Source organism: Neolamprologus multifasciatus, chromosome 12 (assembly GCF_963576455.1).
Source record: "Neolamprologus multifasciatus chromosome 12, fNeoMul1.2, whole genome shotgun sequence".
NCBI lineage: Eukaryota > Metazoa > Chordata > Actinopteri > Cichliformes > Cichlidae > Neolamprologus > Neolamprologus multifasciatus.
The window spans coordinates 20,817,994-20,842,006 of record NC_140450.1 but is presented as its reverse complement, the minus strand read 5'-3'; the positions used below and the strand labels follow the sequence as shown (position 1 = coordinate 20,842,006).

General features: G+C 39.1%; 1 protein-coding gene across 3 annotated transcripts in view; it reads left to right on the top strand.

The window, feature by feature from the left end:
- The window catches only part of edil3a (EGF like and discoidin domains 3a), a 124,431-nt gene that overhangs the window by 42,529 nt on the left and 57,889 nt on the right, over positions 1-24,013 (top strand). For all 3 annotated transcript variants that reach the window (XM_085181370.1, XM_085181369.1, XM_085181368.1), the window contains one exon: positions 23,238-23,351. In XM_085181370.1, the coding sequence (XP_085037496.1) occupies positions 23,238-23,351 (114 nt within the window). The remainder of the gene's footprint in view (positions 1-23,237; positions 23,352-24,013) is intronic.

The following is a 24,013-nucleotide window of genomic DNA, read 5'->3' as shown; positions in this document are numbered from 1 at the left end:
CTAAGGCCCTTCTGTGAAGCGTTAGGACGTTTTGTTTAAGTTTATTCCTAGTTAACCTTGGAGGACAGAACCCACAAAGAATAAACTAAAAACCTAGAAAAAGAAATTTTGTTAAACTAAATAAAAACAGAACTAAAACTAAATATTTTCAAACAATAAAACTAGTGGCCACGGGTACTACCCCTCAGCCTCCTGGCAGATGTGCCTATTGTATTAGTTAGAAAGGTAATTTTCAGAAACATTGACCTCCGACCTTGAACTCAGTCACTCTGAGTGAGGATTCACACTTGTCTGAGATTTTTAGGAGATGCATCAATCGTATCAATTTTAAAAAATCCCAGGTGACGTCCTACTTGAGTTATCGCACTCACAAGATTTTCAGAAACCCTTACCTCTTGTCCCCGAGTCTGAGGTCACTGAGATTTTTCCACATTCGAGATGTTTTTGTAGATGCACAGTTGTGTCAATTTGAAACTATTTCACTCACTTCGTTCTCGTTCTCCTACCTGCCCCTCAGGCAGGGTGACAATACCCCATCAGCTTTTTATACCTGAGGGGTACAAACGAATTAGTACAAATAAATGTGCATTAGGCTGATTGATGATTCTAAACTTGCTGTATCTGTGAATGTCTTTCTGTCTCTCTGTTAGCCGTCAGTAGGTTGACAGCCTGTCTACCATGTACCCCAACTATTGTCCTATAGCAGCTGGGATTAGCACCAGCACAATTGTGACCCTAAATTGTATAAGCAAAAGAAAATAAATTGATGGACATAATAATTGTATCAGCAGACAATTAATGCAGACCTTTACATTTTCACTTTTCGATTGACTCCCGTGATTTAGACGTAGCATATAGCTTTCTCTGTGTGTGCCAAAATCTTGCTAAATCCCGCAGTATGATATATAGGCCAAGTTCTGTGGCTTTCCTGCCTCTGTGTGTGCTTGGCTGAGCATTGTATTAGCCTGCATAACACAGTTGTCCTTCACTGCCGGTGTGCTTGTAAGTAATGGCTTTAATGTATCATGGTGCAAACCGTGTGGCATGATGGCTCCTTCTTAGTTTGTAAGAGAGAGGATTTGTATAGAGAGAGAGAGGGAGAGAGAGAGCATGGAGAGATGTTAACCAATGCCTAACAAAAGATGTGCGCCAAGGTTAAAAAAGACAGAAATGTGTTTTTTTTTTTTAACTCATAAAAGAAATTGTTTTTTATGCTGCACTGGTCAGTGTCAGGCATAAAACAGAAAAGGAAATAGAAGGAGTCAGTAGATCAATGTTATGTCATCGAGTTTGTCTCCAGCCTGAAGTGTGAGCAATTGGCTATCATTCATGTCATAATTCAGTTATTGTTTCCTATTATGCCCTGGGGTGGTGGGAAACTGATTCGATACAGTCTGAATACACATTAAAGTCTGCCAATTTTACTCATGGACATCGTCTGAATGGCAGAGAGTCGTGAGAGAGACAGGAGGGAGACATTAATAAGCAAATCTGTTTCTGGGTAATTCCTGCAATTAAATTATAAAGTGACACGTATAATGACAGTTTAGCTGGCTTAATAATGGTAAGATACTGGCTTTAATGCACGATAAGCTGAAAGGCATATTGTGCACCTTCACAATTTGGAAAATGTATGAAACAGTTTCATTACTGGTGGACAGTTTTATTCACAGTTAATGTAGTGAAGGGGAAAAATGCAGTATTTGATACTGGGTTAGTTCACTGGTTAAGAGAAAAAAGGTTATTGGTTCCAAACCTCCTGGTTAACCGGTGACTTATTATGTTGAGTTTGGTTTGCCCTCAGCCAGTTCAAAGACATGCTAGATTAATTGTTAGGTGTGGATATGAGACTAAACGTTTGTCTGTGTCTCTGTGTTGACCCTCTGATCGACCGGTGACCCGTCTAGGTTGTAGCCAGAGTCTTGACTGTAAATTGTACTAGCAGTTAAGGAAAGATGAACAGATGGGAGATCCCCTAGTCACTAGTTTGGTAGATAGCTATAAAGCGATAATAAAATAAATTGATTGTATTACCTTTGCCTAAGCACAGGGGATATTTTAATAGACAGAAGTTTTAATTTAAAGCTACTGTTAAGCTGACATATCGTATTAGTCTGCTGTTACTGTTGATTACATATTAAAAAAAGGAAATTAATTATGGTAGGCTAAGTCATCCATTATTGTATGAAAATGTAGTTAACCTTTTAGTGCTTTCTTGCCGTTGTAGCTTTTCTCTTTGTGCGGTTATTCTGTTTGTGCCACACGGCTTCATAACGAGGTGATTATGTTGCATTATTCAGTGTTATGCCCCCCACACTTCTTCTCGCAGCCACTGGGCTCAACAGTTTTTGTGGAAGAAACATTGCAGAGAGTGGGTGCTCTTTGGAAACTATTTCTACATGCTAAATGTTAGCAGTGACAGCTTTTATCACTTGTGACATTTGGTTTGTCCCATTTTGAAGCCTTGAGAAAAGCATTTTCACAGTTGTTGGCGTTTTGAAACTGGATGCGAGGATGAGGAGTCAATCTGCACACTCATTGGTTCTAAGTCACAAGTCTGCAGCCAATGAGCATACCCTAGATAAGCCTCCTTTGTGGACTTCTAATGACTAAAATAAAGTAATGTTTTATTTATTACGACCAAAAATGGAAGAGAAATAGTTGCACAGAGGCAACTCCAAGTTTTTTCAGACAAATTTGCTTTTTTTTTTTTTTAATTACATTTCTTATTTTTAGAACTTAGATGTTTTCGACTCTTCCCGAGGTGATGAGATTTTCACATTCAGGTCAGATGCTCAAGTATCACTGCTGAAGGTGATGACAGCGTGCTGGCACACTAACTGTGCAGTTAACACAAAGTTTGACAAGCTTGATTTCACTCAGCCACGTCATATGAAAGTAAAAGATAGAGTATTTTGTCTCTGGGCTGTCAAAGATGAGGTGAATTTTATTGTGATTGCATTAGGTTGGGTTTTAAAGCAATTCTTAGTCTGTCTCAATCTCGTCTGAAAGCCGTGGCTTTCCTTTGGTTAGTGTCATTTCTTTTATTATTATAGTCATTATCATCACAAAGTCATTCATCTTTCAGATAGTGTGGCGTCATGTCCCTGTGGTGACAGGAGAACAAATGCAGCCTTATTGGGCAAGTAGCCAAGCGCCGTAATGAGCTGTCACAGTGTGAAGATTGGGACTGATTGCCTCAGACGTCATGAGGTTGCAGATCATTTTTAGAGCACACGTTCTCAGTCTGTCAAGGACAAATGTTGTATAAACTGTAGGCATTTTTATTCCTGCTCTAAGAAAGTTGTGATAAAGTCATGCGTAACATACACGTTTTATGTTTAGTTTACTAAAACAATCCTTTGATGTGATGCAGTGATGCCTGCTTTTGAAAAATCCAAAGTTAAAGGCAGTAGATAAAGTTCTTTTCAAGCAGAAATGTACTGAATAAAGACCCTGTTTAAAAAAGAAAGATAAAAGAATTAACAGTTTAATTGGGCTAAACTGTTTCTTAGATGGCAAGTGCTCTCTTTCTCATTCGATCTTCCTCCAATCTTTCATAGCCTGCAGGTCCTTTCAATAGTTGCCACCTCGTGCTCGTGGATCAATATGTTTCTTTGGCTTTCTTTCTATAAAACATCAACAGATCCGGATTGATTGGTGGAAAAATTGTGAAAAGCTTTAGTTATTTTTATTCAACCCCTTTATCTGTTCATGTATCGTATTCCTATAATCCTAGACCCGCCACCTCACAAACCTCTTGCCACAAAATAATCAGCCACTGTTTATGGCTGTGGCCTGATGTAAAGCCGCAGGGAACAATTACTGTTAGTTAGTTCACCTGGGGGCTGAACGAAGACTGACTTTCATCAGCACATGAAGAAAAAAAGAGACTCCATAACTCCCTCTGCATGGTATGTCTCGTAGCCTATTTATTGACCTGATTAGTGTATTTCGGAGCGAGTAAGGAGGCATCCGGAGATCATTACTTATTTGTTTGTTGTGTGATTCTTGTGTGTCTGTCCTCAGACTCTCCACCTTTCCGATTTGATTTTCCAAAAAGAAAAACGAAGATGTGACTTTTTCCACCCTTGTCTGTTTTTTTTGTGCTCAATTTACTGCCTAAGATAACAGCACTAAAACCCGAGGCAGCATGAATGAGTAAATGACAGTGGTTATTTGACTACAACAACAGCTTGTGCTTGTCAGCTACAGCACAGCACCCCTTCACCTTAGCAGCACTCCAGTTACAGTGGGGCAAAAAAGTATTTAGTCAGCCACCGATTGTGCAAGTTCCCCCACTTAAAATGATGACAGAGGTCAGTAATTTGCACCAGAGGTACACTTCAACTGTGAGAGACAGAATGTGAAAAAAAAAATCCATGAATTCACATGGTAGGATTTGTAAAGAATTTATTCGTAAATCAGGGTGGAAAATAAGTATTTGGTCAATAACAAAAATACAACTCAATACTTTGTAACATAACCTTTGTTGGCAATAACAGAGGTCAAACGTTTACTATAGGTCTTTACCAGGTTTGCACACACAGTAGCTGGTATTTTGGCCCATTCCTCCATGCAGATCTTCTCAAGAGCAGTGATGTTTTGGGGCTGTCGCCGAGCAACACGGACTTTCAACTCCCGCCACAGATTTTCTATGGGGTTGAGGTCTGGAGACTGGCTAGGCCACTCCAGGACTTTCAAATGCTTCTTACGGAGCCACTCCTTTGTTGCCCGGGCGGTGTGTTTTGGATCATTGTCATGTTGGAAGACCCAGCCTCGTTTCATCTTCAAAGTTCTCACTGATGGAAGGAGGTTTTGGCTCAAAATGTCACGATACTTGGCCCCATTCATTCTGTCCTTAACACGGATCAGTCGTCCTGTCCCCTTGGCAGAAAAACAGCCCCATAGCATGATGTTTCCACCCCCATGCTTCACAGTAGGTATGGTGTTCTTGGGATGCAACTCAGTATTCTTCTTCCTCCAAACACGACGAGTTGAGTTTATACCAAAAAGTTCTACTTTGGTTTCATCTGACCACATGACATTCTCCCAATCCTCTGCTGTATCATCCATGTGCTCTCTGGCAAACTTCAGACGGGCCTGGACATGCACTGGCTTCAGCAGCGGAACACGTCTGGCACTGCGGGATTTGATTCCCTGCCGTTGTAGTGTGTTACTGATGGTGACCTTTGTTACTTTGGTCCCAGCTCTCTGCAGGTCATTCACCAGGTCCCCCCGTGTGGTTCTGGGATCTTTGCTCACCGTTCTCATGATCATTTTGACCCCACGGGATGAGATCTTGCGTGGAGCCCCAGATCGAGGGAGATTATCAGTGGTCTTGTATGTCTTCCATTTTCTGATGATTGCTCCCACAGTTGATTTTTTCACACCAAGCTGCTTGCCTATTGTAGATTCACTCTTCCCAGTCTGGTGCAGGTCTACAATTCTTTTCCTGGTGTCCTTCGAAAGCTCTTTGGTCTTGGCCATGGCGGAGTTTGGAGTCTGACTGGTTGAGGCTGTGGACAGGTGTCTTTTATACAGATGATGAGGTCAAACAGGTGCCATTCATACAGGTAACGAGTGGGGGACAGAAAAGCTTCTTACAGAAGACGTTACAGGTCTGTGAGAGCCAGGGATTTTCCTTGTTTGAGGTGACCAAATACTTATTTTCCACCCTGATTTACGAATAAATTCTTTACAAATCCTACCATGTGAATTCATGGATTTTTTTTTCACATTCTGTCTCTCACAGTTGAAGTGTACCTCTGGTGCAAATTACTGACCTCTGTCATCATTTTAAGTGGGGGAACTTGCACAATCGGTGGCTGACTAAATACTTTTTTGCCCCACTGTACCTGCCTTGGCATCGCGGGAGGTGAGCCTGTAACTGCACATCTACAGCATTTTGTGATGGCAGAGAGAGGAAAATAGAAAGCCTCCTGTAGAGAGCACCGAGAGAGTACAGTAAAGTGAGGCAGAGCAGGTCTGGTGGGCTCTCGCCAAGATTGAAGCAGCTGTTATCTCCTTCAAATTGTGAAGCTGCACTATTAAAGTGACTTCAGCAAACATCAGAATGACACACGAAGACTTCCTTAGCCTTTTGTGGCTGTGTTTAAAAGATAAACACAACCTGAGCATCACACTCAGGATTAAACAACCAGCATAATGTTTTTTTAAGAGATATTGGGATAAAAAGGATCAGCCAGCTGTGGCTCAGGAGGTAGAACAGGCTGTCTAATAATCAGGAGGTTAGCGGTTTGATCCCTGCCTCTTTACTCTGCATGTCAAAGTTGCTAGATGCTCACACACATGTTTTATTCAAATAAAAGGAAACTTTTATTCAAGTTTCGAGCAAGCATCACATCATTAATAGATCTACATATGCTTGGGCTTTACACCTCATCAATAATGTTAACGCAGTCACTGCTGGGACTCCCGGGAGAGGTACGAGTGTCGAACACGTGGACTGTGCATATGTTTTTTGTCCACAGTGGATTTTATTTTATCAAATAGAAACACTTCTAACCAGCAAACAGGCCCATATTTCCAGCAAATGATGCTCCGAATTGTCTCTGCGTCCACAAAATCAGCTTCACAAAGTACAGTTGCTATTTTGTTTATCGCTCCAGGGGAAAGTCGGTCGCATGCAGAAATCCACTTACTGTCTTAGATCATATAAGCAGTATAGCTGAATTATGTTTAAGGGCAGATTTGCACTTCAAGTCTAAAAAAAAAGTATTTTCAGGGCAGGCTTAGTTAAATGGATTATGACAGATTTAAGTGCAACTTAAGTCAGTGAAAAAGTTTGTTGAAAAAGGACTTTGTCCATAGAAAGTTCAACTGTTTTCAAAATAAACAGAGGCATGGATTTAGTCACAGTGCCCGAGGTCTGTACTTGTAGCTATAAATTGGTGTCGTCTTAACAGCCTCAGTGTTACAACAATTTCACTGAAATTATGCTAATCTGCACTGCAGTTATTTTTATATGAATAAATTAGCATGACTAACTTGTAGCACCACTTTGTTTTTCTCACTAAAACTTGTATATGTGTTCAAAGGACGAAGGCAAGACATTTGTGTCGCTTTATTCCAGTCTGCTTGTCAATACGCCAATAAAGTTACGTTTTTCTGTCTTCCCAAATTCATCATTGTATCAAAGATCTCAAAAACAATGTGTCCTACCACTGCAAAGTGGCCTCAGAACCACTGTGAACACCTCCAGCTTCGAGCTTCTCCCTGTTGTTAGATTGCTGTGATACAGAGCTGTGTGGGAAACGCTGCCATTTCCTGACACCGTCTCAACATTACATTCAGTCTCACAGCCCACCCACTGCTCACAGTCTGTGGCTGGAAAGCTGCGTTTACAGGCTGAGATGAGTGTAGAGGATCCTGGGGGAAGGGTCTGTAAGTCCAGCAGACATTCAAAGAAGTGACCACAAGCACAGAGCCAAACCGACAGACGCCGATGATCAGCAGAGAGCGTGCCTGTAGATCAAAATAAAAAGATTGCCCTGCCTGTGGGCCAGCAGTCGTTTTGTTTCGGCTTACTGCACATTTGGTCTTTTTTTTCCCTTTAAGCATCAAACAGTAGAATTCCTCTTTACAGACTTCAATAACTGGTGTCAGTAAATCCAACATTGTGATGCCTTCTATGTTCTTTTTCTTCTGTGCGAATAAATACAGATGAACATCTAAAATGGTAGATTGTATGAAATTTGAAAGCAAAAGAGAATGTCTGTATCGTCCTACCTGCGTCCACTACGTTGTTCTCGAGGGAGGGAAGCAATCAGTAAAGGAAAAATAAACCAAAGAATAAAATACAGTTTTTATGTTAGCATGCCATACACAAGTAGTGCGTGTGTTTAGCGGCATAAATGTGTTTTACATAATCCCATTGTGGCATTTGCTTTACTTTTAGAGTTTAAAAGGCAAATACTTATAATCAAACTCATTAGGACTTGGTTTAAGGCTTGGGTAGTTTTATTTTTAGGTTATTGTCAGCATCAGGGAACTGCTTATGGATAGGCTAAGTCTCCAGAATATGACTGTAAGTTAGTGTAATGTCCTGAAATGATGGAACCATGAGAGTGTGTGTGTGTGTGTGTGTGTGTGTGTGTGTTGCCTGTAGCAGACTAGATCTCTTGGACTTGCTGAGTGTGACAGTGGCTTCTTCAGAGTGGCTGATGGGCTCCTGGTGAATAAGCCACTCTTGGGGTTTCTGTGTAAATGGCGTACTAGAAGCAGATGTGTGTCATTTTTGTAATATAACCAACACTAGCTTACTTGACAGATGTGTGATTATTTCCACTGTTGAGATAAGGGATTCGTCTCCTGCTTTATAACGAGGTTACACTTGGCATGTGAGGAGGCTTCAGTCAAATCCAGAGTTGGTGGGAACTCTCACCCAGTTTGAGTAGTGTGTGTGTTATTGACAGTTTTTATTTGCTTTCTGGTTCCAAATAACAATTTGGAAAAAAGCTGTAGGAATAATAATTAAGAGGATTCATAGGTTAATAAGAATTTACACGTGTACATTTGTTTCAATGTTTCAGTTTTTCAACCTCTAACTTTACAATAGCATTTGTGAGTTTACATTCTTCTGTCATTTTGTATTGGTGCTATTCCAGCTTTTACAATAAATAAATACACACATTCTCTTCCATTACTGTTTTTGGGCTACAGTGTGAGTATTGTAACTCAACAGTAATATTCCACAATGGTGCACCATGATTGAACAATTGATGGTTGTTACGTACAGCAGATTTGCTTCCAAGCCCTACGCACAGGGTTTGGTTGAAAAGATTGAGACATTTAGAAAAGAAAAAGGTCTTTACTCTGTGAAATGAAAATGAAATGAGTAGATGTCTGAGCTAACCGTGGGCTCTCCAAAGGAATCACTCCCTGTATGGGTTTTTGGAGTTAATCTAGTCTATAGATAGTCTATGGGAGCTGCACAGTTCATTACATGTGTGTGCGCGTGATAAAACCAAAACCCATTTGTGTCTTCATCGCCGTAATAACAGTAACACCAGTGATAGTGACAAAACTACTCCCCTTCATTTGTATTTTGCAGGACGTTGAACATGAGTAGGGCATCGTTTTATGTGATGCAACCGTCTTTACATACACATTAATGCTTTTGTAGTAGAAGCTATTTTCACCATTCTTTGGGTAACTCCTGATGTTGCATCTAATTTAAGTCTCAGTTTTATAACGCTACTTTGTTGAAGGTTAATACCATTTGTGTCTCCCTTTGGTTTCCCTCAAGGGTCCTCTGTTTGTAAAGAACATGTAGGTGAGTGGAAAGATAGTTTTGCTACACAAGAGCAGTGATTCTCATAAACTGGGTGAATGAATTTCTTGTATATCTGCACCCAGAAATCAATATGTATTGACTATGTTTTGACTGCCAAAGCCTTTTGTTTGTATGACTTGATTTTATTTTATTGTCTTTTTCTCTTTATAGTAAAAGTGAGTGATTCTTTGGGGACTTTTCATTGTTAGTGGACTGAATCCTCAATAAGTATTAGACAGACAGGCAGATAGTAGACAGGTCAAGTCATAAAGTGGAACACATGTAACACACTTTGCAGTTTTGTAAACTATACTCTAATAAGAGCCAACAAAAAAAAGCATAAAAAATGTATATACCTTTCTGGTTGGCTTTTATTGAGTCTATACTCTGTTATCTGTGTGTGTTGTGGGTGTGTGTCGGCATGCTTTCACAAAGAGGGAAACCCGGCCAAAGATGAGCCTTGTACTTCAAATGTCTATTTCCTTGGGTATCCTGCTGTCTCTGTCTCTTCATTCCTGGAGGAGCTGACCCTATCTCGCCTCTGTCAGAGGGCAGTTTGGATAACAAGCTGGGGAAACAAGCTAGAATCAAGGTGTTTAGGAGCGCTTTTTCTGTGCCTCTGACACCAGTATTTTACTTAGCCTTTAAGGTGGAGTTGCCTGCGTGGTAGATCAAACTGACAGCTGTTTTTCCTCAGGTTTATTGAATACATAGAATAGCGCTAGACGCTAGATATTTTTGGCCCCTGATCCTTGTTATGTTTTATGGACATTTTTATACTATACATATTTAGCACCATGGCCTGAAATCATATAATTGTGATACCTCACCTCCCCCACATGTCTTCAGTGAGCAATCACTTCTGCAGATCCATTGAAATTAAAATGCCTGTAGAAATATATTTTGAGTAAAATGACCTGTCCTTGTCAGCAAGCTGGTGCATTGCCAGCAAAATTACAGCACAGCATAACATTGCTGTTAAAACAAAATATAATTGCACAGAATGCCTTGAGGAAGGTGAAGCTTTGTAAAATGGTCAGACTAGTGTCCTGAAGTGCAGTGCTGTAAGAGAAACATAACCTTCTAGTGTTTCCTGTCACTTTGGCAGTTCTTTATGTCACTTTTTACAAGCATTACTCACGAAGTAAAATAAAATACATTTGGTATTTGAATCAGTACAGACAGTACAAAAACAAACTGTACGTTAAATAAAACTGAAGTTACAACTTAACAAAACATAGTAAATACATAAAAAGCTGAAGAATCTACAAAATCTTTCGACCTTCAGGGGCATCCACACAAGATGCGATGCACAGTGACATTCTTCAACTTCATGTGACAACAGGAGAAGAAGATGTGAAGCTGGCAGGTCCCGAGTTAAACTTTTCTCAACGTGCAGATGAATAACTGAAGCGACTAACAATGAGTGGAAAGGATGCTGCTGATTGATATAAGACAAGGTGGTAAATACATCAGAGGGTTACCAGGGTAACTGAAGCCTGGAAGATCTGCTGGTGACCTACAGTTGGTTACATCTCCTTTAACAGTACTGATAGAGCATTTCACTGCTTTAAAAGCTCAGGATGGGTTTGTCAGAGCCTGTATTTTCTTAACTTAGTGCATTGAGATTAAATGAGAAAATGTCAAGAAGGAAACAGAACTACAAAAAAAAAACTGCCTTGGAAATGTGATCTGTGGATGTTATGAAAAGAAACAGGTGAAAAATAATGAGACGAGTAAAGCTGCAAAGGTGTTTGGGCATTTCTATTTTCTTAGTTTGCAGCGCTGTGCACGCAGTCACCTGGTTTATTGTTCCTGTAGAGGAGTTGTTAGTGAACGAGCTGTTACCAGGGCCTAATTGTGTGAGGCCCCCTCAGTCAGTTGAGCTGCGTTGGCGCCTCCTGGCCTCTGCAGTAAAGATGGGCCATGTTGGCGGTTGGCCAAAGCATAAATAGAGATGCAATTCCAAATCCCAGATGGCGAAAATAGTCAGACTCCATTCTACCCAGGGCTTTTGGCTGCCAGTGCCAGCCCAAACAAAACACTGATAAATGTTGTGCTTGACTAGAGCTGCATTATTTCAGGATGGTCAGTGTGGGCCAAATCAGTGTCAGTGTTATTTTCCTGCAGGTGGAGTTCATTCAGTGTGACACATAAAAGATATTACATTCATGGTCATGAGAATGTGGAGCATTTAAGCCATAACATGGTGATATCGTGATGTATTTCTTTTTGATGATGTTAAATGAATAAATGACAGTGGTAATGTTTTTTAGTAAAGCAATCATGGTTGTGTTAGAGACATAATTATGTCAGAAAAGGGTCAGAATTCAAATAAGTCAAAAATATTAGTGTCAAATTTCTCTCTGCTGAAAGCACTTATTCACAAAGCTGAAAGTGTATTTCACTATTTTATAAATGCTTTCATTTCACCCAGGTAGATGTTGGTCATTCACTGGACTTTTTCTACCCAGGGTAGAATGTAAAAAGCAAACAAAGATAATTAAGTAAAAAAGTAAGTAAGTTAAAAAAAAAATCACTGTTATAATAGTATTATATCCAAGGTCCTCAGTTCATTAATTCTGCTTCTTCTACCAATTGTTTTCCTTAGAGAGTGGCACAACATTTAGAACAGGCATGATTCACAGATGAGTTTGGTAATCATCTAAATTTTTTCTTGGCATGTTTTATTTTTCAAATATCACAATAACTAATAACTGAGAACTTTGCCAGAAACAGTCATGTTTCCATTAAAATAATAGTTTGACATATGATGATGATGATGATGATAATCCATGATTAATCTTAAAACAAAAAGCAAAGAAAATAAGAAATGTGTATTTGCATTAAAGGAGCCAAGTGGGGTAATGACAATAGTAATAACACCACCGGTGTACATGGAGGGTACATGGGATATAGGATGTTGTGCCACTACCACGAGGAAAATAGGACTTGATCTGACACGCACCAAGAAATTGGTGTCATGTAGGACAGCAGAATGGACTTGACATTTGAAAAAGAAGGCCGACCAAATTTTAGATAGCGACAGAAATGGTTCAAATATAGTTTTAATGTCTGCAGTGACATAAAAAGTTGGGTAATACAATGCTGCTGAATTCTTTGAAAGCAGCAAATAAGAGATACATTTTGACCTTGAATCAGCTTCTTCAGCAAAGAAATTACTTTTTCATTTCTGAACACTTTTTAGTTTGATATATATGTAAGAAATCTGAGATGTGTTAAATGCGACTATGCAAAGCTAAATTTGTCAGTTAATGGGGAATATATATGCTCAAAGCCTCGGGATGTCTAGTATCTCAATGAGCCAAAGAGCCTCAATGCACTAATAATTTTATGGCCATGGCCTTACTCGGTTTGTGCTGTCCATTCTTATATTCTGGATGAGATAGCTTATACATGTGTGCACTGTAGGAATATGAAAATTTGCAATTTTCTATTACAAAAAGAGGAATCCTGTTTTAGTGGCTTAACACTTTGTTTTCCTCACCTTCATAGCAACAGTGCTCACAAGCACTGTCAGGAGAGGGGCAGCCAATTAAAAAAACAGATAGGGAGCTCAAAGGGAGATGAGTTGTTTTAGGCAGGATGAACTGAGTGGCAGTTGGTAATCTCTCAAAGCTACTCCAGTGGAGCTGGAAATCAGCACACTAATTTGTCTTTATATCTTAAAGAATTGAGGTTGTCATTGATGTTAAAAAGAGGGTTTGGCTAACGGACATTGTCATTGACCATCGTTGTTCACTGACTGTCAGATGTGACAGCCATTACTAAAGAAACTGAAAAATTGCTTCACCACAGTCAGCAAGCCTGTGTCAGGATTTGAATTGTTGTTTTCATTCAGTTTAAGTTGTCTGCCCTCACCTTGGTTAGTCTTACCTGTGTTTTCTTCTGCACCTTTTGTCTATCTGGTTATTACATCTGTGTGTCCAGTCAGTCAGTCATTCACCCCAGGGGCCCCAACTTCAACTGTACTGTGAGGTTGTCTTGTTTGTCTATGACATTCGGTCAGTTTGTAGACTCACCTTCTGCCTGCTCCCCATCTGGATTTTTTGTCTTGCTGCCTGTGCTCCTGAGAATTGTTACAGCTGGTTATGATTTTTGGTTTTTTAAAGCAGGCCTGTGTTGTTGTACTAGCTTACGTATCACTTTAGGTTTAGAAATACACTGTGGACGAAAGGACTGGGCACCCACAGGAGCTTGGATAACCCAAGATTCTAAACTCATAGCCAATAATATAGAGTTGATGTTGGACAAGAGAGCCTAGCTCACAGTCTCATTACTAGTTTATCACATTTTTCTTATGAGGTTAGGGTTAGGGCTCCGTATTGGGTAGCCAAGTTACTCATCCAACCACACTTTTATGTACTTTGCTTTGCGCACTGGGGCACAGTCATGCTCAAACAGAAAAGGGCTTTCACCAAACTGTTCCCACAAAGTTGAAAGCATGAGATTGTCCAAAATGCTGTGGTAAGCTGAAGAATTAAGATTTCCTTTCACTGGAACTAAGGGGCTCCAGGCCAATCTTAGAAAAACATCCCAATAGGATTATCTCTAATACACCAAATGTTACAATCTGCACAATGCAGTCAGGCAAATAACGTTTCCCTGGCATTCACCAAACCCAGACTTGTCCTTTAGACTGATGGATAGAGAAACATGAATTGTCACTCCACTGGTCCAGAGTCCACCTGTGGCTTTACACCAGACTATCTGAGATAAGGTGATGTACGGCTTACGAACAGCCATGGAAAACTACACAACGAAGCTCCCAGCTGATGTTAATCCCAAAGGAGGTTTGGAACTTATTGAGTCAGCAGAGCATTAACCACTTTCATCAACATTTCCTCTCACCATTCGGTGAATGTCATCTGTAACTTTATGTGGTCTGACACTGCGTGGTTGAGTTACAGTCGTTCTTAAATGCTTCCACTTTGCAACAATGCCACACGCTGCCTTTATTTATGTATTAATTTATATTTTTCATGGAGAGAAATTGGCTGTTGTTTTATCGATTTTGAAGAAATCAATAATAGTAGTCCAGTTAGGTAGATATCACCAGTTCCCACTTCATTTTTATTTGTTCTGTATTAAGAGCTTTTGTAGTATTTTTTGTGACCTTGTAAGTAGATATAAGAGCAGAAAGTAGCCTTGTAAGAGTAGATGTCTCTTCTGATTTTCCCTCTTTGCCCATCATCTCCTTTTACCTTTTCCGTTCATGTCATTTAAGCATTCTAGCAAGTGTACCTGAGTAACATCAAGGAGCTTGTGGATCAGACTCTTTTGTTCCAAATTTCATCAGTATTCCCTTCATACATCTGCTCTGGAGGCTCCATCTGTAAGCTTAAAATGACACTTAAGGCCTTACTCTGAGTGTCATTCTTCCTCCAGGCTGAGGGCTCTTCACATTCTGCACATCCCAGCTTCGGCAGAGCCCCCCCAGTCTGCATATCTTCAAAATGATGAGTGTTTTGCTTCTCAGATACTTAAACCTCAGCAGTGCATCCTAAGACACCTTTTCCAGGGCTTCTGGAGTGCTGCTGTGAATAACTTCTCAGTAGGCTAATCCCACTTCAAAAAGCATGTCCTTGGATTACACTATTCTTAATCCTGCATTCACAGCTTCATGCATCATCATCTCCCCTGACACATACGGCACATGTGCACCACTGTGAAAACAAGCTGGGATGAGATGAGAAGTTTTTTAGTCATCAATAAAATCGGTATGCTGCTGAGAATCGAATAACAGAATCTCAACTATATTACTGTGACTACACATTTCACAGATGCATCGGATGAAGTTTCTCTTTTAACTGGTTGACTGACTTCATCAGACCCTTAATAGAAATTCTGCCTTTTGTGGTGATAGTCACTTCACATGACTAAGGAAAGGATAGACTGACAGCACAGACTGACAGTGGAGACAGGCACTTCCTTGTTCTGTCTTCTATCACTGACTCAACTTGGAGAGACAGGGCTTGTCTTTGCTTCATGTAGCACAGACTAGACACATTTCACCGGACTGGGACATCCAAAGATGACGGTCCATATACAAAGATGCATTTCTGGGGACCTGTTGGCACAAAAGGATTATAGAAGTTTCCACCAAAAAAATTCACAAAAAGAAAAAGTTCTACATAACTACTGTATTTACAATATGTGCATAAATGTATAATGTTTCTGAGAATATGCTAAAGCTTATTTAATCAAGACCTCTAGGCTGAAATGCAGGCAGAAAAATAATATCATGCATTTAGATTTTATAATTGGCATAACAACTAAGCCTTAAATCTGCACTTAAAGGCTATTTTTTCCACTGAGATATGAGCAGATGCATAACATTAAAACAACCGTGTGGGAGATGGGATACATGTATTTTCACAAAAGAAGTAAGCAAGACCATTGCACACCAGTCACAAAGGGGTGCCGGAGAGCAGCATGAGATATGTTGTTCTTATCAAAACTGAAGTAGTGCCGTGCTTCTAGCTTGACCTGCGCCGTATATAATATCACATAAACTACCTTTGCCACTGAATGATAACATAATCTACTGTTGCTGCTGTATGTTCTTTAGTTGAAAGAGTTGCACACTATAAATAATTATCATCACACATGAAATTCTTGTTCTTGTAACTTCCTCACTGGTACATAGCCCATTAACTAAAGACATTAGTATTTTACTACACTGGTGATATGCTTGTTTTTTGGGAAGTTTCTAAGTTTTTTTCACCCATCGATTGCAATCTATTTTCAGTATCAGATCAAACATTTACAGCGTCGCTATGAATCACAAGATATCAGCAGCAGCCTGTCCCAGAGGAACTCTAACCACTATTACGAATAGCATGATTACTTCCAAGAAAGTATGGGTGTCCAAGGTCAGGGGTTAATTATGTGGCAGGCATAAACAACCGGTGATCCACTTAATTGCTGTCGATCACGGACCATAGAGGTCAGACCACTGCTCCATTCTTGCCTAGAGGATCAGCTTGCTTACCAAATACTTTTGCATTTTTCTGGCTCAGTAACACAAAACAGATAAGATGAGATGAATCTTCCCCGGGGGAAATTTTTCATGTAAGCTAAATTGCCGTATGTCCAGATGCAAAGACGTAACACTGTGAAACAACTCCTTATGAAAACAAAGTCTTGACTAACCTCCAGTTCTGTGGCTTACAGTGCCTTGGCAGGGGCATAAAAGAAGGCTTTACCCAGTCTTGCCCAACATCTGACTGTAATTTAATGAAGGACGTGGGTGTGATGTAGGGGCAATACTACTGGGACATTACCTTTCATTCAGCTAATTAAGTTAGGGGGCTTAACAAGTTAGAGAGGATTAAAGGCTTTTAGCAGGCGTTTATTTCAATCATTTATGTGATTTAAGTTGTTGTTTGGGCTGTTTGGACATACTGATGCCATAGCCTCTAGATACAGTCCAATGGAAACTAGAAGCATATTTAAATATAATTCTGCTGTGCAAATTAAGCTTCCCATGGACTGTATTAAAGAAGACACCAGACCATGGGTGGTGAATAGTGCTTTAGAAACCCTAATTTTCAAGATGTGACCCATATTTTTTACTATTAAATACACTTGAAAGCAGAGTTGTTGGTCTGTTTAGTTATGGTGAATGGCTGTACTAGGGGTAGATGAAGAGTCCAGTGAAGCCCAGAGTTTGGGTGAACCGTCCTTATACAGGCCTGATTCTGCTCCCTGGACACACCATAGTCAGTTTAATACTTGGAGCCAGTCTTATTTCCTGACACACAGGACTACTCATTGCTCTCCATATTGTCTGGCTTTTTTTTTCAGGGAGCAAGATGTTCCAGTGAATTGACAAGAGCATGATGATGGTGTGACCAAAGACCAAGGAATTTCATTTATTATTTTTATTTTACCTTTTGGAGATGCAATAATGATGAAATTTTGACAAATCAGAAATATCAAATTTAAAGAGACACAAATGAATAATAAATAATGATAAATTACCAGCGAGTACCATTCAATAGAGTCTTAGCTGAATCAGTCTTGTGCAGGCTCTATAGAAACTTTACACGCTTCATTGGTCTGGGTGGAAAGTCAGTATACAGGTTCACATTTAATTGCCTAAAAATAGAAAACAATTAATGACATCTTTAAATGTCAGCTGGGATTGGTTCCAGGCCCCTACAATACAGATCTCAATAAAAAAAAAGGGATGTATAGAGGATGGATGGATTCTTTATTTTTTTTTAATCCAATTGAAATTTAAGTTAATTCTACTCATGCTAGTTTGCTAAATTGTTCTGATTACAAAATTCAGGCCTTAATGAAACATTTAAAATGTAGAATGGTGGACTTTGACAAACCACCACGTGACTCTGTTCAATTCATGTAAATCAAGTTTATTTATTGGCACCTTATTTATTTATTTATTTATTTTATCGCTTCCTGTTTTGCTTTCATAATAATCTTTTTTCTCGCCATCTCGATCCCTACCTTTTCCTCTCTTCTCCAGTTTCTACCAGTTGGATTAACTGCATCCCCCAAAGTAATCCCCTTTCTCCCAACTGATTTATTGGCAACTCTCACCTTCCCCACGCTAATCTCCTAGGAGCTGATGGCCTTTCATAAAAGGAAAGCAAATTGCGAAGATGGACTAGCTGTGTTTTCCTCTCTCTGTGGATTGTTGTGCTCTAGGCTATTTGAATTGCCTAGCCATTTGGCTTACCTCTATAATTGAACCTACTGGTGGCAACAAGCTATGTACTTGTAGCAACAGCATCACATTTCTAAGTGGTGTGATTGCAGTTGTGAAATAACCGTGGATGTGGATTGAGCCTGTGTGCACACTGATCTTTGCAGGGTATGCTGTTCAAGACCTTGTGGGCTGCAAGGAAGCAACGTTTGTGCTATATATTTTGAGTTTTTCATAAAATGTTAATTTTTTTATTAGATCCAGAATTAGTCAATTCAGCATTCAGTTAATGCAGTGATTATGCAGTAAAGTAGCTTTTCTTTAACTGGTAATAGAGACTGAACTTTAAAAAGGAGACAACATTTGGTAGAAAAAAAAAAACTGATAAAGAGATGAAAACAGATGAACATGCAAAATTTAGATATTTTTGGTGGTTATGGTGTGATAGGAAATGACATCAAACAGAATCCCTTATGTAGTGAGTGAAAGGCTGAATGGCGCATGGAGACATGGGAAGAGGCCCGCTGAATAACCTGGATGAAGCAGTGATGGGAAGGAGGAGGGATACATGACAGACAGCATGAGAGACAAAGTGACAGTGACAGACAATTCATTTAAAGAACAGAGGCTGGAGACTTGATTGGCTCACAGAACACAGACAGATCGGTCACTGGATGAGACTACCAATGTCAAAATGAAGTGAAAGCCAATGACAAAAAAACAGAGCAGCGAATAGAGCTTATATCGCAAAACAACAACCTTTAGTTTAATGTGATATGAAAGGGGTAACTGTTTCCTCAGTGGGTAATAATCATAATCATGATAATCATAAGTTTTGGTGTTTTTGTAATTGTCAAAACTGCCTAAAATTGCTGTTTTTTGATTATCTTCATTTAAACAAATAAAAGCTGACTTGCCTTTGGAGGTTTTGAAGATTGATAATTGTAATGTGATTATACAACCCGAGTTACTACAGTTTAAATAAAACATATTCAATTTTCACTTCATTTACCTTCTCTAACCAATGTTTCATTCTGACAAGCATGTTTTTGCTCATGTTTTGCTAATAATGTGTTGTCAAGGTGAGAGTAGTTTCGTGTAAAGCTTGACGAATCTGTTTTTGACTATCCAGATATTCCTTTGTTGGTTTGGCATGTGTTTTTCACTCGTGAGATGTGGATATTCATTTTTCCAAAATGTGGAAATAACTACCATCTCAGCTTGGGCGAATGACATCCCTCTCGCTCACAGCAGTGATCTTCACACTTCAGTTCACCTCATTGCTGCCAACTTAGCGACTTTGATGCTAAATTTATCAGCTTTTCATACCCTTTTACATACTTTTTTTTGTTGTTTTGTTTTATGCGCACAAAAAAACAGTCGCCACTACAGCTCTGGGAGACCAATGTGTTGTTCTTCTGCCACAAGCACACCTCATTCTTCTCATCTGATCTGTTGAAGAAATTGCAGAGAAGCAAGTAGCAGGGCCTGTTTGTGTTGCGCCCCTACTGCCATAATCAGACTGTCCTATACTACGCTTATCAAAGCACAGTTAAAAAAAAAATTACACAAATCAGCTACTGTGAAGCACAATAACACCTAATTACTGTACTGTTTGTATCTGATTGTAGCAAGCAATTTGGAGGTTAAAACACAGACATTCAAAGATTTTGAACAACATTTATGCAAGTACTACAAAATAAATCAGATATTTTTTGTTGTTCAAAGTGGTTTCTTATTTAAAGTTGACCAATTATGAACATATTTCAGCTGGAACAGGCTCCCAGCTCGCCCCACAACCCTAAGATGGATAAGTTGTTGAGAAAACAGACAGACCTCATTACTCTACCCCTTCTTCTCTTACTAAGTGTATTTTTTGTGATTGCAAAAGTGTCATGAAGTTGCTATTGTCTCTTTGGTTGTTTCTGCTTTTTTCCTGTTTTTAACCCAGGCTCTGACTTAGAATTCAGTACATCTCTTCAGTCGTCTCACAGTTGAAGACTCTAGTGCGTTCACCCCAGTGGACAATGAAAAAGATGTAATCGTGATGTAATTTTGGAGGAATGGGACCGTGCAGCAACTGCAAACTGAAGTTTTAATGGTTTTTTTATTAAAATGGCTCATTTTTTTTGTGAAGCAGCGAAAAACAGCCAAGCATAGATGTGTACAGACGATCACAAACTACCTCTGTAATGATTAAATACAAAACTAACAGGATACTTGCCACAAAATTGTTGTGTGGCTGCCAGAGATGGAGCTGACAGGCTAGGACTGTAACACAAATGTTTCTTTTTTTGAAACATATTCAGTGTATTTTACAATATAATCAAATATAAGTAAGCCATGCTGTTTAGATTTGACTACATATGGTTCAGCAATTCTGTGTGTTGTTGTAGTCTGTTCTTCAAGATGAGGATTTGTGCTCCAACTGTGAAAATGTGCACTTATTGTTGTCCTCTGTAAAGCACACGCTGGCTAAGTATTTATATAAGACTGATGCATTGAACTGTACAGGTTAGGTTACATTGCATTTGAAATATCTGTATTTTGGTTCACAGCACAGTTGATTTATCATCGACTGCACAGAAATGGCTGTACAGCCAGCCAATTGACAAATAGCAGAGCTTCAGTAACATTATCTGTATCTGAAGTGAGATAACTGTTACATTACAGCTGTCTAAAAATAAATAAATAAAAAAAGGAACACAATGTGAGATTGTGTTGAAGATTATATCTAATTTTAAATGTCCGAAAGAAGACCGACACACAGGCAAACGTCCTGCACACCAGATAAAGGAAAACAGTGTTTGTTACGGTGTGTTTCAAGTTTAATCTGCAAAACTTTGTTTTGAGAAATGCTTTACCGCTCAGTTTCATCAAAATATAATTTTACCCAAATACGGTTGTCTTGCAGTTTGCCTATAAATTACTGAGCAATAACAAAACATTTCTCACATCTTTCTCTCTGTACGTCTGTTATTTCGCTCCGTTTATTTATTTGTTCTGCTCGACTGCAGATTAAAGACGTTCCTGCTTCTAGTCACACCACCACGTTGACCATTATGCATGAAGACCTGACTATATTCCTCCTGAGCGTCCAACATTCCCCCTGAAAAAAAAAGATGTATTTTGAGATAATAAAAGTTACTCGTGCTATTGTGTACGCTACAGATAAAATCTTAAAGCGACGAAGCACCATAACAGACTTACTTTAATCATGTTTCACTTTCTTAAGCTTCCCAAATCTCAAGCCTAGTTACACATTCATGAAGCCAAAATGTACCTATAACTCGCAGACAGCCCAGGGTAGGTGTTAGAGGAGTCTTGTAGCAGCCATAGGCAAGTTTGGAAGTGAAATCATTAGAAATTTGTTAAAAATTGTTCAAAAGTTGACCACTTTTCCTCTCGCTGCTTCAAAATCATCCCCGTAATTTCTTGCTGTTAACTCTACCTGTAACAGAACAGAGTGCAAATGGGGTATAATGGGTGGGGTTGGAGTTGTGTCACCTTTGATAACTAGTTTGATGAATCAGTCAGAGAAAAACTGTTTTGCAGCGCAATTACACAGCAAAGGTGATAACGCATTCTGCTCTCCTGTATCTGTGATACTTGAATGAAGAGACAGAGGATAACAAGCACGCTGGAAAAAGCTTCTATCAGTGGGGCAAAATTGTGTGTCATCACCGTCTTCCACTTTAGTGTAGGTATTTTATAGCACCATAGATATACAGGAGTTCAGCTGCAGTTATTCTGACTTAGAAAATATCACAACATTGTTAAACGTGATAAATTTGATGCTTTCTAAGTGGACGTTTGTCTGTAAAGCAGTGGCCCACACAAGTCTCCCCTCTCGCTGAACTTTTGATATTGTAAGGCAACAACAACAATTTCTTTTCCTAAAAGACAAATTTTGCATATATGGAAATATTAGTTATTCGATTAAATTCAGACGACTCCTCGAGTTATTGAGTAATGCATTAAGGATGGTCTGAATCCACCATTGGAATAAAGAAAATAATGTAACCAAGTTAACAAGTTTCTATTGATTTATTATTTTTTTAGTACATTCAGCATTTATATTTAGTTCAAATTCAGCAATTCAAAGTTATTTTATTGGCATGGCAGTTTTTAAATAAACACATATAATTAATATATAATTATATGTGTATGTGTGGAAGATGTGCCTTGTCCTTCTCCTTTGAAATATCTATTTAAGTTTGGAATTGGTTAAAGGAAGTGTTCCTTACCTCACTAAATTTTTTACACTTCAGGAGGAAAATACATCTCTGTTTCTGTTTCAACCTCACCTATCAAACAGTAATCACATGTCAGGCTTTCTTTATGTTGCCATGCCTTGTTGTGTCTTTCTTGTTTGATTGCCAGTTTGTTTTCACCGAGCTTATACTGGCTTAGGATCTGTCTCTGCTTTCTGTCTCTGATGGTAAGGAGATATTCTTCCATTTCATAGTCTTTGTTTAGCACTAAATAAAACATGTGAGTCTGCCTTGGGTTTTAGTTTCTTCTTTCCAGTGTTTCAGATAGTTATCTTTGCGTTGTTTTGATTTGGTTCACTCTGATTGGTGTTTAGAAAGCAGTGTTGTGAGACTGATCAGCGTGTGTTTGAGAGGAGGCAGTGTAGTATCAACACTAGCTGACACATGGGACTCTTTTCTGGGCTCATCTCTTGGGTTTGGAGGGCTTTGCATTGGATGGTGTCTTGGGGCCTGGATTTAAGATGATTAAAAAATGTGAGTGCTCTCGTTTGAATGTTAATTGTCAGTGAATATCTGCCTAATTCTGCTTGACAGACATTTGTTGGTGTGCTGCTGCTGTGTGTGTAAAGCGTATATAGAGAATTCTGTATGTAGAGATTTCAAAGAGTGTTTATCTCAATAGGTATAGCTCTGATGAATAAACCCCATACTTTGCTAACCTAAGTAGGCTTTTTGCAAACTCCCCAAATGATGTGGTATGTTCTGAAAAAATACTACAAAAAAAGTATACTGTCAAGAAGTGGATTATATTCTAGCAAAAATAATATTCCTCTGAGTTTTTGAGTTATTAGTTCCAAGAAACCTGTGTCTTTGTGTGAGCTTCCATGTGCACACCGAATTGAGCAACACGCAGAGAAAATTCAATATGTGCTCCCTACCAATCCATTTTAATGAAGATGAAGTCTTTGTAATTGCCCACGTCTGCTTCATATAAATTAATGCACTCTCTTTTTTTTCTTGCCTCTTCCAGATATTAACGAATGCGAAAGGGACCCGTGTAAGAATGGGGGCATTTGCACAGATCTGGTTGCCAACTATTCCTGTGAATGTCCAGGAGAATACATGGGGAGGAACTGTCAATACAGTAAGTACTCCTGTTTCTTTTTTTGGCAACGTTTACCTTCGAACTCTTACAACATACCATTGATTCGAACAGCACACCTGATGCTGCAGGTAATTGCACTGCTGGTAGTATTACCGACACAAAGTGATCGATCAGAGAAAAGGGGGGCTGGTAATTCTCATAAAGAGCGTCTGTCTTCTGCTTTAGTGCTTGGTGCACCTCCCTTTGATGATAGATTTTCAATGATATGCAAGTTTATCAACCCCTTAAGTCCAGAGCATTTTAGAAAAATTCCCACATGGAAAAAGCAGATTTAGTGAGTCACAGCTGGAAGACCTTGGGCTCTATGAATAAGTACACTTGGGAGAGTTTTGAAGTACAGTTTGAAGTATCATCCTTATCATCAATTCAGAGTAAGATCTGAAAATTTTCACCTAAATGTAAATAGCAGCTTTATGCAAATGTGACATTATGTTGTTGTGCGTTTTAAAAAATCTAACTCTTTCTCTGAATAAGATATCAGTAAGACATTATAAGATATTGTAATGCATAACAATTAATTATTATAAGCACTAAAAATAATGTATTTCAAGTCCAGTATTCAAATGCTTGCCTTCAGACTAAAATAACTCTGTGTGCTGAACAACATGACATATTATAACTACTATGACTTAACCATTTAT